At 41.4% G+C, this 15,329-nt stretch overlaps 1 protein-coding gene across 11 annotated transcripts in view; it reads right to left on the bottom strand.

The window, feature by feature from the left end:
* Positions 1 to 15,329, bottom strand: part of RAB43 (RAB43, member RAS oncogene family) — a 78,789-nt gene that overhangs the window by 34,761 nt on the left and 28,699 nt on the right. For 9 of the 11 annotated variants that reach the window (XR_016512738.1, XM_090285936.1, XM_090285935.1 and 6 more), the window contains one exon: positions 1,401 to 1,584. Coding sequence is in view for 10 of the 11 variants with exons in the window: in XM_090285936.1 (XP_090142062.1) it covers positions 1,401 to 1,584 (184 nt within the window). In the remaining variant the exon portion in view is untranslated. Of the gene's footprint in view, positions 1 to 213; positions 1,310 to 1,400; positions 1,585 to 15,329 lie in introns of those variants that run through there. The other 2 variants (XM_090285934.1, XM_090285932.1) reach the window with 2 other exon arrangements.

Genomic DNA, 15,329 nt, shown 5'->3' with positions numbered 1-15,329 from the left:
AAGGAGGACAAAAACAAAAAATAGATAACTATCTATAAATACTTAAAATTTCTTTGGTAACCTTAAATGATGCAGAAACCAATTTCAATGTATAAAAATCCTAATTTCAACAAACAAACAAAAAGCATGTGTTGTTTATGAGTAATTATAAATCTAAACACAGATCAGCTATTTGATTTTATTCAGGAAATGTCAATGTTTTTAGATGTGAAAATGATGTTGTTATATATTTTTAAGTATTATTATTTTTCATTGATTCACGGAATATTTACAGAAGAAATAGCTGGAGTTAGGAATTACCTGAAAAATAATACAAGGGAGGGAGGGTATGAGGGTGGAGATGAAGTGGGACATAAGTTTCTAAGTACTGAAGCTGGGTAACAGGTATCTGAGGTTCATTATACTATTTTATTTTTGTATTTGTGTAAAATACTCGACAATAAAATGTTTTATTTTAAATGTCCTGGATAAAAGGGAAGTGTAAGGCTGGGGAAGGAGAGCTCCATTACTGTCTTAAGTACGCAAACTTTGCTGAGTGCTTCCACATCCCAGTCCAGGAAGGCTATGGAAGGCAGGCTGTATGGAACCAACTGCCACTCTTTTCCCAGCTGGAGCCCCATCCAAGCCCCATCTGTACAATCTCATCTTAGAAAAATCAGCCTGACTGTTGGGATGAAGACCCCAGGAATCACACAAATGGTCCAAAGCTTCTTGAGCCCAGGTCTGGTAAGTTTATGCAAGAGGAAAAGGGAAAATGCTGCATCCCTCTGCAGCAGCAGAAACACAGATGTCACAGGCGTCACCTAGGAACTTGTTAGAAATGTACATTCATGGGCCCCACCTAGACCTCCTAATTCAGACACTCTGAAGGTGGTGCCCAGCATCTGTGCTTTAAGGCTTTGGAGGCATGCAACATTTGAGGAGCTCTGTTCTGCTAAATAATGATTAGTAGAACTAAACTCAAAATTTCACATGTACTTGTATATGCTCACAGGCTATGTGAACTGGGAGAAAATATTTCACTACTCTTAGCCTCAGTTCCAAATTTGTCAGTCCCTCACAAATAAGGAGTAGCCAGGTTATAGGAATTAAATCCAAAGACACCTGTGAAAATTTAACCAGTGTTAACCACTGTGTGAATACATGCACAATGCAAAGCAAATGTTAGCTTCCTTTCATCCTTCTGATTCCAATTTTGAAAATAACTTTACAAGTGATTAGCAGAACCAGAATTTGCAAGATTATGGTTCAAGTTCTGGATCCATTCCTACCTGGACAAGCTCAGTCCCTCTCTGCATTCTGGGTTGCCCTTTGTTTAAAAAGGAGGGAGAAACTGAGACAAACAGATGGTATGGCCCCAAGGAACCCTGCCAACCCCCACCCCGCTCCCGCCAGCTCACCAATCAGCAGCTGCACAATATTGGAGCCTGCATACTTCCTCACGTCCTCGATCCAATGAGGCACTGACAGAAAGGAGCTTCTCTTGGTGATGTCATAAGCAAGAATGGCTCCGTTGGCACTGCGGTAGTAGCTCTGGGTAATGGTGCGGAATCGCTCCTGGCCGGCTGTGTCCCAGATCTGCAGCTAAAAAAATAGGGAGCTTCCCATGAACCTGGTGACATGGATGAGCATGGGGGACAGGGAGGGCAATCCCACACCCATTCTGAAAGTGCTGGTTCCAAATGACAGGCCACCAACCCACACCTTGACTGGAATAACACAGAAGGTTTAGCAGGTGGGCAGAGAGGGAGAGAGGGCCTTCTGAGCCCTTAGAAAGTAACTCAGTGGCATCCTGCCAGGGTGGCTCGGTTAGTCGGAGCATTATCCCATACACCGAAAGGTTGTAGGTTCAATTCCTGATCAGGGCACATACCTAGACTTGGGTTCAATCCCCAGTCGAGGCATGTATGGAGGCAATCTCTCCCCCAGCCAACTAACTCTCTTTCTCCCGTTCCCATCTCTCAAAAAGGAAGGAAGGAAGGAACTCAGTGGCCCAATTTTGAGGTGGACAGGAGGATGCAAAGGGATGGTGGGCATCCCTATCTCTGCCATCTAGAGTCCCCAGGGAAAGGTGGTGAGGGAACAAGGAATGTATTCTTTACTGCAACAGGAAGTGTGCTTGACTAAGGGTCCTCTGCATGCCCTCTCTCCCCTAAACACTAGGCTCATTATGAACCAGAAGGGTTCCAACAGCTCATAGTCTGGCAAGCTGGCTCCAGGTATGCCGTGATGCTGGCTATATGGATGTCCAGTTTCTTCCCTTCTCTGTGATTATAAATGTACTGCTGTACCTGGTCATGTGTAAGGCTCCCCTAGAACTAGGGTTTTGTACTTCTGCCTCAGCAACACACAGGAAGATACTCACAGCCTGGTGGTAAGAGGGCCGGGGTTGTGGCAATGAGGGCCTAGGGAAAGCAGTGGGCAGATCCCTGCCATTGGGGTCTTTACCATCAGCTGACCCATACTGGCCAAAGGCCAGAAGGTTGGGGTCTTTTCCCACCCATGTGCCCACTTAACAAACACCCATTAGTGCCCACTACCCAGTCCTCTTGGATGTTGACCATGGAGAAGAGGTGCCCATGTATGGCAGGAGCTTCCCTGGCTTTCTGTAGAAGCAGCAGTCTGGCAGGATGGACACAGATAGAATAGGGGAGGGGCTGGGCCAGGGCAGAAGTGGACCTACATTGTGCCCAGGCTAAGAGGCCTCCCACTCCAGGAAGAGATTATTAGTTCTAACGCCAGGAGAGACAGACCATGGACAGGCATCAGAGCAGGCAGGTACCTGGGCTCTCGTGAGCTGAAGGATTGCCTTCTCTGCTCCATAAATCACAGGTTCTCAGGGCTCTTTGAGGATGAACACAAGCCTTTGGTCCACACTGACCTGCAGGTCTATTCACCTTCTTTTGCTGGCACAAACACTGTCAATGCTCCTCTATCTAGTTCTCAGGGTGTCGGGAGCTCCCTAGTCTGTCTGGGGTGGAGACACACACCTCAGAGGCCTCAGACAGTTCCTGAGGGCAGGAATAACGACCCTCCCACTGTGGAGGTGACAACCTTTCTCCTAGCCTTACCAAGAAAAGTCTGAGAGTTAACAACCTCTGGGCCACAACATGCCAAATAAAACCCTCCAGTCCTGAGAATTTTCTATTTACTCTTCAGCTATAAGAGGCTCCTCTCCAAGCTTATGCATGGAATAAAGTAATAGATGTGAACTTTGGCACTATATTATACAAACCTGGGATCCAAATGACCAAGAACTCATCTCCATACCCCAGAAGGGAGCATATAACACTAAAGATAGAGGTCAAACAAACATAGGAAAAAAGCAACTTGGAGGAAACAAAATATGCAAAAGCAAAAACCTCAAAAATAATCATCACTAGTTTCAGAGATAAGAAAGATCTATGAAACAATAAAACTTTTTAAGCAGAGGGTGCATTAAGAAATAAAAAGAGCTCTTGAAAATTAAATATATAACATAAATAAAAATTCAACATAAAGATTGGGAAATAAAGTTAAAGAAATCACTCCAGAGTAAAGAAAAAAATACAAAGAGATAGAGAAGAGAAAAAAAAATTGTAGAACCAGCCTAGGAGGTACAATTTGTGATACTAAGAGGTTTGGGGGGTGGGGGGAAGTAAAATCAAAGAAATACGTCAAGAAAAACGCCCAAAATGTTTGAAGTGGCCCACTAAGCACACACGCAATGAAGGAAAGCACACTCACACAAAATACATGACTGAGAGAATTCCAGAATAGGCAAGAAGATCCTAAAAACTTCCAGAGAGAAAAAACAGGTTTCAAGGTTTCAAAAAAAAAAGATCCACACAGTATTAGATATATAATCAAACTATGCCTAAAATTATGAGGGAAAATTATTTTCAACCTCGAATTCCCTACTTGGTCTATCAGTCAGGTGAGATGGTTTAATAAAGGCATTTTCAGGCATGTAAGCCTCAAAAAATTTACCTTCCTACCACCCTTTTTCAGGAAACTACTGAAGGTTCCTGTACCAAAAGAAACCAACCAAAATTAAGAAAACGCAGGCTCCAGAAAACAGAGAATTCAACTCAAAAGAGAAGCAAAGGGTATCCCCAACATGGTGGTAGAGGGAAATCCCAAGACAACAGCCAAGCAGCAAGCCTAGATGTTAACCCATCCAGAGCAGACCCTAGGGTTCCAGGACAACTTGAAGCTCTGGCACAGTAATCAATAGCAGAAAAGCTTTCTCTCCATAAACAACCATTAGACTAAGAAAAATGGGGGAAGCTGCCATTTTCAGGATATAAACAAGCACAAAACTATAATCCTCAAAGAAGGAAAACTCGTGAAATGTACCTCATGATCACAACTCTCTACCTGGGGGCAGTTTCCTAACCACAGGACAGTGGGATAGAATCCAATGCAGGGGATGAGAGAGGTCAAAAGTCTATGTGAGGGACTGCCCAGTGAGTCCTCACCTGAGGACTCCAGAGCACCAGAATCTTACCAGAGAGTGACTCCTACAGGATTGAGAATAGACTAGACATAGACATAGAGGTTGGGTAGTGCTAAGGAATGCTGAAGTTCCAACCCACCCACAGTGAAGAGGACTCCCTAGCACCTTGTTAATGACCTAAATATTAAGCTGAGACTTCATGAAGACTGTACCTTATAAGTGAGGCCCATGGCTAGAGGAAGGCCTCCATAAACCTATCCTAACAAAGCCTAAAACCAAGATCCAACTCAGGTTTGGAGATTGAGTTTTATAAAGCTAGAGGCAAAGAAACATCCTTGAACACTAACGAAACATAAAAACAAACATACACAGGTTCAAGGTGATCAGCCAGTAACTGAATTGACTACTAAGAACAAGATAACAGAATACAGGGTCTCTACAAGGTATCAACCACCACTTCCAATATGCAATAAAAAATTGCTAAACAGGAAAACTTGACCTATAGACAAAGAAAAAAAGCAGTCAATAAAAAATAATGCCCCCCCCCAAAAAAATGCCAAAAGGGGAGGTCCAAGATGACTGAATGGATAGAAATTACACTCACCTACTCCCATGACCACATCAAAATTACAACTTAAATTATAGAACAATCAACCTAGATAATCCTCTGAAGAGTAGCTGAATATAAGTCCAATAACTAAGATTGGTAGGAGGGACAGAGAATGAAGTGGGCTGGCCCCACACCCACATGCTACAGTTGTAAATCCTGACGGATATATCAGCTGCACAGGCTCCCCCTGACAAGTGAGGGGCCTCAGCCTCGATGTGGAGCTCCCCAGACAGCACCCATGAGGAAAAGCCTATGTAACCATCTGGCTGTGAAAATCAGGGGCTCCAGCAGAGGGATGGTGGCAGAGGGGATGCCAGAATCATACAGGGAGAGACATAGTTGTGCTACTTCAGGGCAAGGGCTGGAGGGACAGCCTACAACGTTCCTGTGGTGAGTCCTCTTACTGCACGGCCCAGGAAGCTCCATCTTTCCTGGGTGAAGCACCCTCTCCACAGGGAAGTAACCTGATAAACTACACTGGCTCCACCCTGACAACTCCCTCTGACCCCACCCTCACCAGCTTGCACACAGCCAGAGAATCTCTTAGCACCAACCAGCCTAGGCCCATGAATCTTGAAAAACTCAAGGAATTCTAGTCGTGCTCAGGGAGTACCAGAGACAAACAGGGAAAAAGTGTTTTTGTGGCTTTAGGGCAAGGGTCATCTTTGTCAGTGGTGACTACAGCCTGGACCTGCTTTGTAGTCTTTCTTAAAAAACTGTCTAGGATTTCCAGTCAAGCTTGAGGGGTGCCAGAGACACAAAGGGACCTTCTTCCCTCACAGACTTCAGGTGTGTAAGGAACAGATAAAAGTGACTCAACCCAGTAAGAAACAATAAGCAAAAGAGAAATGTAATCTTGAACAACTGTAATTTAGAAATAGAGGGGCTGGGGACATGAGACTGGAGACATCAACAGTCTGAGTTAACGGAGTGTGAGGGGCACCCATCATGGAATATTTATCACCTGGGAATTATGCATGGTCAGCAAGTTAAGGAAACCTATTCATGAGTTAATTACTACCCTTAGTTGATTTAGTGAATCTCATTAGATTGTAACTCCAGAGTATCCAGTAGAGAAAAACAGAGAGGAAGGGGAAGGGGAGGAAAGGGGGGATTTTACTCGCGTTAGGATAGAAACAGCCAGCTCTGTCTTTTTCAGCCCGCACCTTTGAATTGGCTTTCGGCTGCGCCCAGAGCTGCAGATCTGTGAATAAGCAACTGCCTCAGTTACTGCTAAAGTATTTCATTGTGCGCATTTCTCACAGGTGCCACATTCATTGTGTTAATCCCTCCCTCCTTCCATAGGAACAAATCATAATCTGCTTTAGCCTAGTGAACTCTACTAGCTCCACCCTGACAACTGCCTGAGAAGCCACCCCACATCAAAGGTTCCTAGGCCCTAGACAAGTGGCAACTGGCTTCGGTGTATCTTGAGACTTTTGCCAAATGGCCTCAGACCCAGCTATGGCGCCAACTTTGAAACTTGTATTAACCTGGTGAACATCACTTGCCCGTACCTGGTAACTCCATCTGACATTTACCTGCACCAGAGACTTAGAATGAACACATATGAGGACTGGTTCCAGGTCACAAGAGAACATTACCTACCCAATTAGCTACCCAAGGAGCACACCCAAAGGGAGATCTCAGCAAGCACCAGACCCTGCTAGGGCAAATTCCACTTTGGGGGTCAGCCTCCCAGTGGCAGCTCATACACTGTGGTCATGGCCAATCTTCACAGCCAGCCAGTCTGCGGGTTAACTCCATCCATGGGTGTGCCAACAGCAGTCAAGGCTCCACTACACCAGGAGGATGCACATAACCCACCCAAGGGACATTCCTGGAGCACCTGGCTCAGCTGATCAAGGAGACTGCATCACTAGGCTCCACAGGACACCTACTAAATAATGCCACCCTACCAAGAGTAGGAGACATAGAGGATCTCCCTAATACACTGAAACAAAAGCAGAGAGGCAGCCAAATGGGGAGACAAAGAAATGCCCCAAATCAAGAGAAATCTCAAGGAAAAAAAAGCTAAATGAAATAGAGAAAAGCAAAACAGTGGTTATAAGGATGCTCAAAGAACTTAAAGAGAACTTCAACAATATTTTTAAAAAGCCATAGAAATCATAAAAATAATCAGAAATAAAGAATACCATAACAGAAATGAAGAATACACTAGGAGTCAACAGCAGTTAGATGAACAAGTGGCTAAAATCTGCAATTTGGAAGACAAAGTAACAGAAAACACACAATCAGAGGAGTAAAGAGAAAAACAGGATTAAAAAAATGAGGATAGTGTCACATCTGCATCATAGAAATACCAAAAGGAGAAGAGAAAGAGCAAGGGATTGAGAGCCTATTTGAAGAAATAATGACTGAAAACTTTGTCTAAACTGGTGAAGGAAAATGTCATACAAGTCTAGTAAACTCAGAAAGTCCCAAACAAAATAAAGTCAAAGAAGCCCACCCCAACACACATCATAATTAAAATAGCAAAAGTCTGAGACAAAGAGAGAGCCCTAGCTACTGTGGCTCAGTGGACTGAGTGCCCACCCAAGAACTGAAAGGTAACCTGATTGACTCCCAGTCAGGGCACATGCCTGGGTTGCAGGCCAGGCCAGGTCCCCATTTGGGGGCGTACAAGAGGCAACTTATCAATGTATCTCTCGCACATCAATGTTTCTCTCCCTCTCTTTCTCTCTCCCTTCCCCTCTCTCTAAAAAATAAATTTAAAAAAATGTTTTTTAAAAAAAGACAGAGAATTTTAAAAGCCACAAGACAAAGTTAATCACCTATAAGGGAATTCCCATAAGACTGTCAGCAGATTTCTCAAAAGAAACTTTTCAGGCCTAAAGGGATGGCACAAAATATTCAAAGTGATGAAAAGCAGAGACCTACAATCAAGACTACTCTATCCAGCAAGGCTACCATTTAAAAGTGAAGGAGAAATAAAACTCTTCCCAGACAAGAAAAAGCTCGAGTAGTTCATCACCACCAAAACAATACACTAAAATATTAAAGGGACTTTTTTAACAAGAAGGGGGGGAAAGAGCATAAATATGAATAATAAAATGGCAATGACTATGTATCTATCACTAATCACTTTAAATGTAAATGGATTAAATGTTCTATTCAAAAGACATAGAGTAGCTGAATGGAGAGGAAAACAAGACCCATACATATATTGTGTACAAGAGACCTCCTTCAGATTGAAAGACTCACACAGACTGAAGGGGTGAAAAGAGATAGTTCATGCAAATGAAAACAAACAAACAAACAAAGAAAAAGCTGGAGTAGCTATAGTTATTTCACACATATAGATTTTAACAAAAAGGCTCTATTAAGATAGCCTTATAATGATAAAAGGATCAATCCAACAAGAGGATATATATAACCCTTGTAAACATTTACACATTCAACAGAAGAGCATCTACATATATAAAGCAAATATTGATGAATGTAGGGAGAAACTGACAGTAATAAAGTCACAGTAGGGGACTTTAACACCCCATTAACATCACTGTATAGATCTTCCAAACAGAAAACTAACAAGGACACACTGGCCTTAAATGACATGAGACCAGATGCATTTAAGTGATAATTTTAGAGCATTTCACCCCAAAGCAGAAGAATATATATTCTTTTCAGTATACATGGAACATTTTCCAGGATATACCACATGTGAGGCCACAAAACAAGTTTAAATAAATTTAACATTTTAAATCATATCAAGAATCTGCTGTGATCCTTACTGATATGACTCACTGGGTTGGGCATCATTCTGCAAGCCCAAAGTCCACCAGTTTGATTCCCAGTCCTGGGTTGCAGGCCAGGTCCCCAATCTGGGGCATAAAAGAAGCAGCCATTCAATGTTTCTCTTACACATCGATATTTCTCTCTCACTCTCTTTTCCTCCCTTCCCCTCTAAAAATAAATAAAATCTTTAAAGAAGAAAGAATTTGCTCTGACTATAATGGTATGAAACTAGAAATCAATTACAAGGAAAACAATAAAAAACATAAAAACAAATCCAGGCTCAATAACATGCTATTAAACAATGAAAGGGTTAACGATGAGATCTAGGAGGAAATAAAAAGATACCTTAAGGCAAATGTAAATAAGAATGTTGAAAAAAAAAAGTAAAATGTAAATAAATGCCCTAAAATCTATGGGACACAGCAAAAGCAATCCTAAGAGGGAAATTCATAGCAATACAGGTCTACCTCAAGAAGTAAGAAAATCTCAAATAAACAATCTAACCTTACACCTAAAGTAACTAAGAAAAGAACAAGCAAAGCACAATGAAAATAATAAAGGTAGAAAGATATTAAGTAAATAACAATGCAAAAGATCAATAAAACCAAGTGCTGGTTCTTTAAATAGATAAACAAGATTAATAAACCTTTAGCCAGATTCATCAAGATAAAAATGGAGAAAATCCAAATTATTTATTTATATTATTTATATTAGAAATATAAGAAGAGAACTGAACCAACACTACAGAAATACAAAGAATTTTAAGAAAATACTATAGACAACAAACTGGACAATCTGGAAGAAATGGATAAATTCCTAGAAAAATAAAATCTTCCAAAACCAGCTCAAGAGGAAACAATATTTAAACAGACAGGTTATCTATTCAGTAATCCATAAAGTCCCAATGAACAAAAGTCCTGGATCAGATAACTTCACAGGTGAATTTTACCAACCATTCAAAGAAGAATTAACACACATCCTTTTTAAACTATTGAAAAAATTCAAGGAGAGGTAAGGTTCCCCATTAACTTTATTAGGCCAGCATTATCCTGATTCTAAAATAAGACAAAGACATTATCTAAAAAAAGAAAATCATAAGTCAGCATACGTAATGAATATAAATGCAAAAATCCTCAACAAAATATTAAAAGATCGAATTCAGCAATATATTAAAAAGATCATACACCATAATCATAAGGGATTTATTCCTGGTTCAATATCCACAAATCAATTAATGTAATACACTACATACACAAAATGAAGCATAAAAATTATATAATAATATCAAGAGATGCAAAAAAGCATCTGACAAAACCTACCATCCATTTATGATAGAGAGTCTCAGCAAAGTGGAAATAGAGGGAACATAACTCAACATAATAAAGGCTATTTATGGCAAATCCACAGCTAACATCACTCTCAACAGTAAAAAGCTGAAAGCTTTTTCAATAATCAGGAACAAGACAGAGATATCCACTTTCACTTTTATTCAACATAGCATCAGAAGGCATACCGCATCAATCAGACATTGAAAAAACAAAAAGTATCCAAACTGGAAGTAAAACTGTCATTATTTGCAGATGGCATGATACTGTATATAGAGAACCCTAAAGACTCCACAAAAAAAACTACTAGAACTGATAAATGAATTCTGTAAAGTAGACAGGTACATAATTAATATTCACAAATCAGCTGCATTTTTATAAACCAATAATGAACTATCAAAAAGGGAAACTAAGAAAACGATTTTACTTATTTTTGCATCAAAAAATAAATTAAATACCTAGGAATAAAGTTAACCAAGGAATCAAGACTTGTATTCAGAAAATTAGAAGACATTGAAGGAAGAAACTGAAAAAGATAAAATAAAAGGAACCATATTCTGTGCTCATGCATAGGAAGATTTAATATCATTAAAATGTCCATACTACCCAAAGCATTCAATACAATCCCTATCAAAATACCAGTGGTGCTTTTAACAGAACTGGAACAATAATCCAAAAATTTATAAAAAAATGACGAGACCCACTGTAGCCACAGCAATATTGATAAAGAAGAATAAAGTTGGAGTTATCACACTACCTGATATCAAACTTCACTACAAGACTACAGTAAGCAGAAAACATCTGGCGAAGATGAAGGCATGGGGAGACATGTTACATCTCCCTCCACAACTAAGAAGGAATACATCTACCTCAGAAACTATAAAAATCAATCAAAATTCCAGAAAATAGAACAGAAGGTAAGTCCAACTAAGAAATAAAGAAGAAATACCCATCGGGACAGATAGGAGGGGTGACTCCAGGATGCCACAGCAGTAATGCCTGCAACATCACCAGCAGCAGTGGCACCCACACCAATAGCAGCAGACCCAGCAGCGGTGACAGCACAGTGGCTGGGGCTAGCCAGTGGAAAGCGCGGTCACATTTTTAAAAAGTCAGGGAAAAAAACCTGAGGAACTATAAGAGCCCCAGACCAGACCTGGCAGCTAACAGTTCTGCCACCGGGGGAAAATAAAGCCACATTGCTCCTGACTGTAAAAACCAGTGGGGGTTGAGGGTCTCTCAGCAGTCTGTGTGTTTAGTGGAAAAGGGGAGAGTGCTCAGCAGGCGGCGTTGTTCCCTCTCGGACCCCTCCCCACATACAGCGCCACAGCATGGGGAAACAGGTGGCCCCCGCACTGATGAATATCTAAGGCTCCACCCCTTATAACTTAACAGGTGCGACAGCCATACCCAAGACTCAGAGGCAAACGCAGGAGCCTGTCAAGTTAAGGCGACAGAAAAGTATGACCCAAAGGAGGGAGCAGGTCAAGGTTCCAGTGGGAGAACTAAGCGCAAGGAGATAGCCAACCTAACAGATGAGGAGATAGCCAACCTAACAGATGCACAGTTCAAACACTGGTGATAAGGATGCTCATAGACTTGACAGAAAAGAAATGAAGGCTATACTAAGTGAAACGAAGGAAAACCCAAACGAAACCAGTGGTGAAGGGAAGGAAATCGGGGTTCAAATTGAGGATTTGGAACATAAGTAAGAAATAAACAGTCAACCAGTACAGAAAAAGGAAACAAGAATTTAAAAAAAAACAAAAAACGAAAAACGAGGATAGGCTTAGGAACCTCTGGGACAACTTTAAATGTGCCAACATCCAAATCATAGGGGTTCCAGAAGAAGAAGAGGAAGGGCAACAAATTGAAAAATTATGTGGAAAAAAAATGAAGGAAAACTTCCCTAATTTGGCAAAGGAAATATACATACAAGTCCACGAAGCACAGAGAGTCCCAAACAAGCTAGACCCAAGGAGGACCACACCAAGACATATCATTATTAAAATGCCAGAAGTTAAAGAGAGAATCTTAAAAGCAGCTAGGGAAAAGAAGAGAGTTACCTACAAAGGGGTGTCTATAAGATTATCAGCTGATTTCTCAAAAGAAACTTTGCAGGCAAGAAGGGACAGGCAAGAAGTATTCAAAGTGATGAAAAGCAAGGACCTACAACCAAGACTAATCTATCCAGCAAAGCTATCATTTAGAATGTAAGGGCTGATAAAGTGCATTCCAGAAAAGGTAAAGCTAAAGGAGTTCATCATCACCATGCCATTGTTATATGAAATTGTTAAAGGGACTTATTTAAGAAAAAGATCAAAACTATGAACATTAAGATGACAACAAACACATTTATCAACAACAGAATCTAAAAAATAAAAATAAAAACAAACTAAGCAGACAACCAGAGTGGGAACAGAATCATAGGTATGGGGAGCATTTGGAGGGGTGTCAGCTTGGGAGGGGGAAAGGGGAGAAAGGGGAAAATGGTGCAGGGATTAAGAAGCATAACTGGTAGGCTTAAAATAGACAAGGGGATGTTAAGAATAGTACAGGAAGGGGTGAAGCCAAAGAACTTATATGCATGACCCATGGACATGAACTAAGTGTCACTGGATCCTCTTTCACTATGACTTCCTAAAGCTGTTGCCTATCATCAGCCTCCTTGTCCTTCCCCGGCCTGCATGGCAGCACCATGTGCATCAGAGGTGCTTTGCATGCGCCCAGCATCCACAGAGGCTCTGACGGCCATTGCATGTTGGTGTCCTCCTTCTGCTGTGTGTCCTCGTCCTCCTCTGAGGGCTACAGTAGGGGCTATGTGGCTGCCCTGGCCAGGTCCCATGGACTGCGGGTAGGCAACAAGAAGAGGACCATTCAGAACTTCAATAGCCTCCTGGACTCCTGCCTGGAGAAGATGCGTCCGTAGGAAGTCAAGAGTGGCATGGAGGTGAAGATCCGTGACTCATACCAGAAGCAGGGGCCTGGCCCAGAAGCAGGGGCCTGGCCTGCCCTCGACTAGCCACTACTACCAGACCATAGAGGAGCTGTAGGACAAGATTCTTGCTGCTACCACTGAGACTCCAGGATGGTCCTGCAGATCAATAATGCCCATCTGGCTGTGGATGACTTCTGAACCAACTTGAAGATGGAGCAGGCCCTGTGCATGAGGTGGAGGCTGACATCAATGGCCTGTGCAAGGGGCTGGATGAAAGAGCTGGCCTACCTGAAGAACCACGAGGAGGAACTCAGTGCCCTGAGGAGCCAGGTGGGTGGCCAGGTCAGTGTGGAGGTAAATTCTGCTCCTGGCATTAACCTAGCCAAGATACTAAGCAACATGAAAAGTCAATGTGAGGTCTGGCTGAGAAGAACCAGAAGGATGCTGAAGCCTAGTTTATCAGCAAGACTGAGGAGTTGAACTGGCAAGTCACTGGCCACATGGAACAACTGCTGATTAGCAAGATGGAGGTTGTGACCTGCAATGCACCCTCCAGGGACTGGAGATCTAGCTACAGTCTTAGCTCAGCACAGAAGCTGCCCTGGAAAGCACACTGGCAGAAACAGATGCTGATCAGCAATATGGAAGCCCAGCTGAGTGACATTCATGCTGATACTGAGCAGCAGAACCTGGAGTACCAGTAGCTCATGGACATCAAGACATCGCTACCAACTGCAGCCTGCTCGAGGGCTAGGATGCCTCCTACTACAATCTGCACACCACCATGACTGCCTGAGTCCAGCAGACTCCTGGGTTTCTGCTTCCAGCAGAGGGATGCTCCTGGGTAGGGATATGGGAAGGGAGGGACCCTTACCCCTGGTTCTTCCTCTGACCTGTCAATAAAATTTTATGACCCAAGGGAGGAAGGAAAAACATGTTAAAGCAAGTAACCGAAATAGATACTTCTCCAAAGATATACTGACGGCCAATAGACATATGAAAAGATGTTCAACATCACTAATCATCAGAGATGCAAATTAAAAATACAATGAGATATCACTTCACACCTGTCAGAATGGCTATCACCAATAAATCAACAAACAATAAGTGTTGGTGAGGTTGTGGAGAAAAGGTGCACTGTTGGTGGGAATGCAGATTGGTGCAGCCACTGTGGGAAGCAATACGGAATTTCCTCAAAAAATTAAAAATGGAACTGCCTTATGACCCAGCAATTCCACTTCTGGGTTTATACCCAAAGAAACCCAAAACACTAATTCTAAAAGATATATAAACCCTTATATTTACTGCAGTGTCATTTACAGTAGCCAAGAGTAGAGGCAGAGGTGGATTAAGGTTGGGTGCAGAAGAAAATACTGGGCCCCTTAAAAAAAAGAGAAAGGGAAAATAAAAATAAATGTTAACCATATTTTTAAATAAATAAAAAATATTATGTACTATTAATGTTTTATTTCCAATAAAATTTGAATATATATATAATTAACGATAGCATAAAAATAATCACAAAGTTTTGAACTAATAGTTGAACATAAGTAAAAGTATAATTATAATTAATGACAGTATATGTAAAATAGGAGTAACAATCAAATTTGAACAAAAAAATCATAGAATTTTACTCGATATTAAAATAACAAATGTGAAAATATTTAAATAAATTTTTTTTCTTACTGATATAACAAGAGGAATTAATCTTATTGTAATATAATTTCAACTTACCTGAGTATTTATTTATACGCACAGAAAACTATTTTAAAACCGTAAATGAAACAAGTACATATCCACAAACTAATTTACATCTCTGTGTATTTGCGTATATGGTAAGTCTGCACTGCAGGAGAACCATTGTAAGTACAAAGTAGCAAATATGATTCTACTGCTCAGATGAGCAGTAGTGCAGCTGCGCAGGGCCTATGCAGTGTATCATGTGTATAGTACGCACCGTAGTAATGAAATAATGAAAATAAGCAAATGTAAACATACTATCAGGTTTTACTGCCGACTGTAAACCTGTACGTAATTAAAATTGCAGATATGAAATCAAACTTGGTGTCATTAGAAAAAAATGTAAAGTTGGGATTTTGGAGGGCCCTTCAGAAGTTGGGGCCCAGGGTGGGTGCCCGGTGCGCCCGAGGTTAAATCCGCCTCTGATTAGAGGCAACCCAAGTGCCCATTAATAGATGAGTGGATGAAAAAGATGGGGTACATACATACCATGGATTACTTGACTATAAAAAAAAATAA

This window comes from Furipterus horrens, unplaced genomic scaffold (genome assembly GCF_987537825.1).
Source record: "Furipterus horrens unplaced genomic scaffold, mFurHor1.1.pri manual_scaffold_8, whole genome shotgun sequence".
Lineage (NCBI taxonomy): Eukaryota > Metazoa > Chordata > Mammalia > Chiroptera > Furipteridae > Furipterus > Furipterus horrens.
This window is presented reverse-complemented; position numbering and strand designations above follow the sequence as displayed.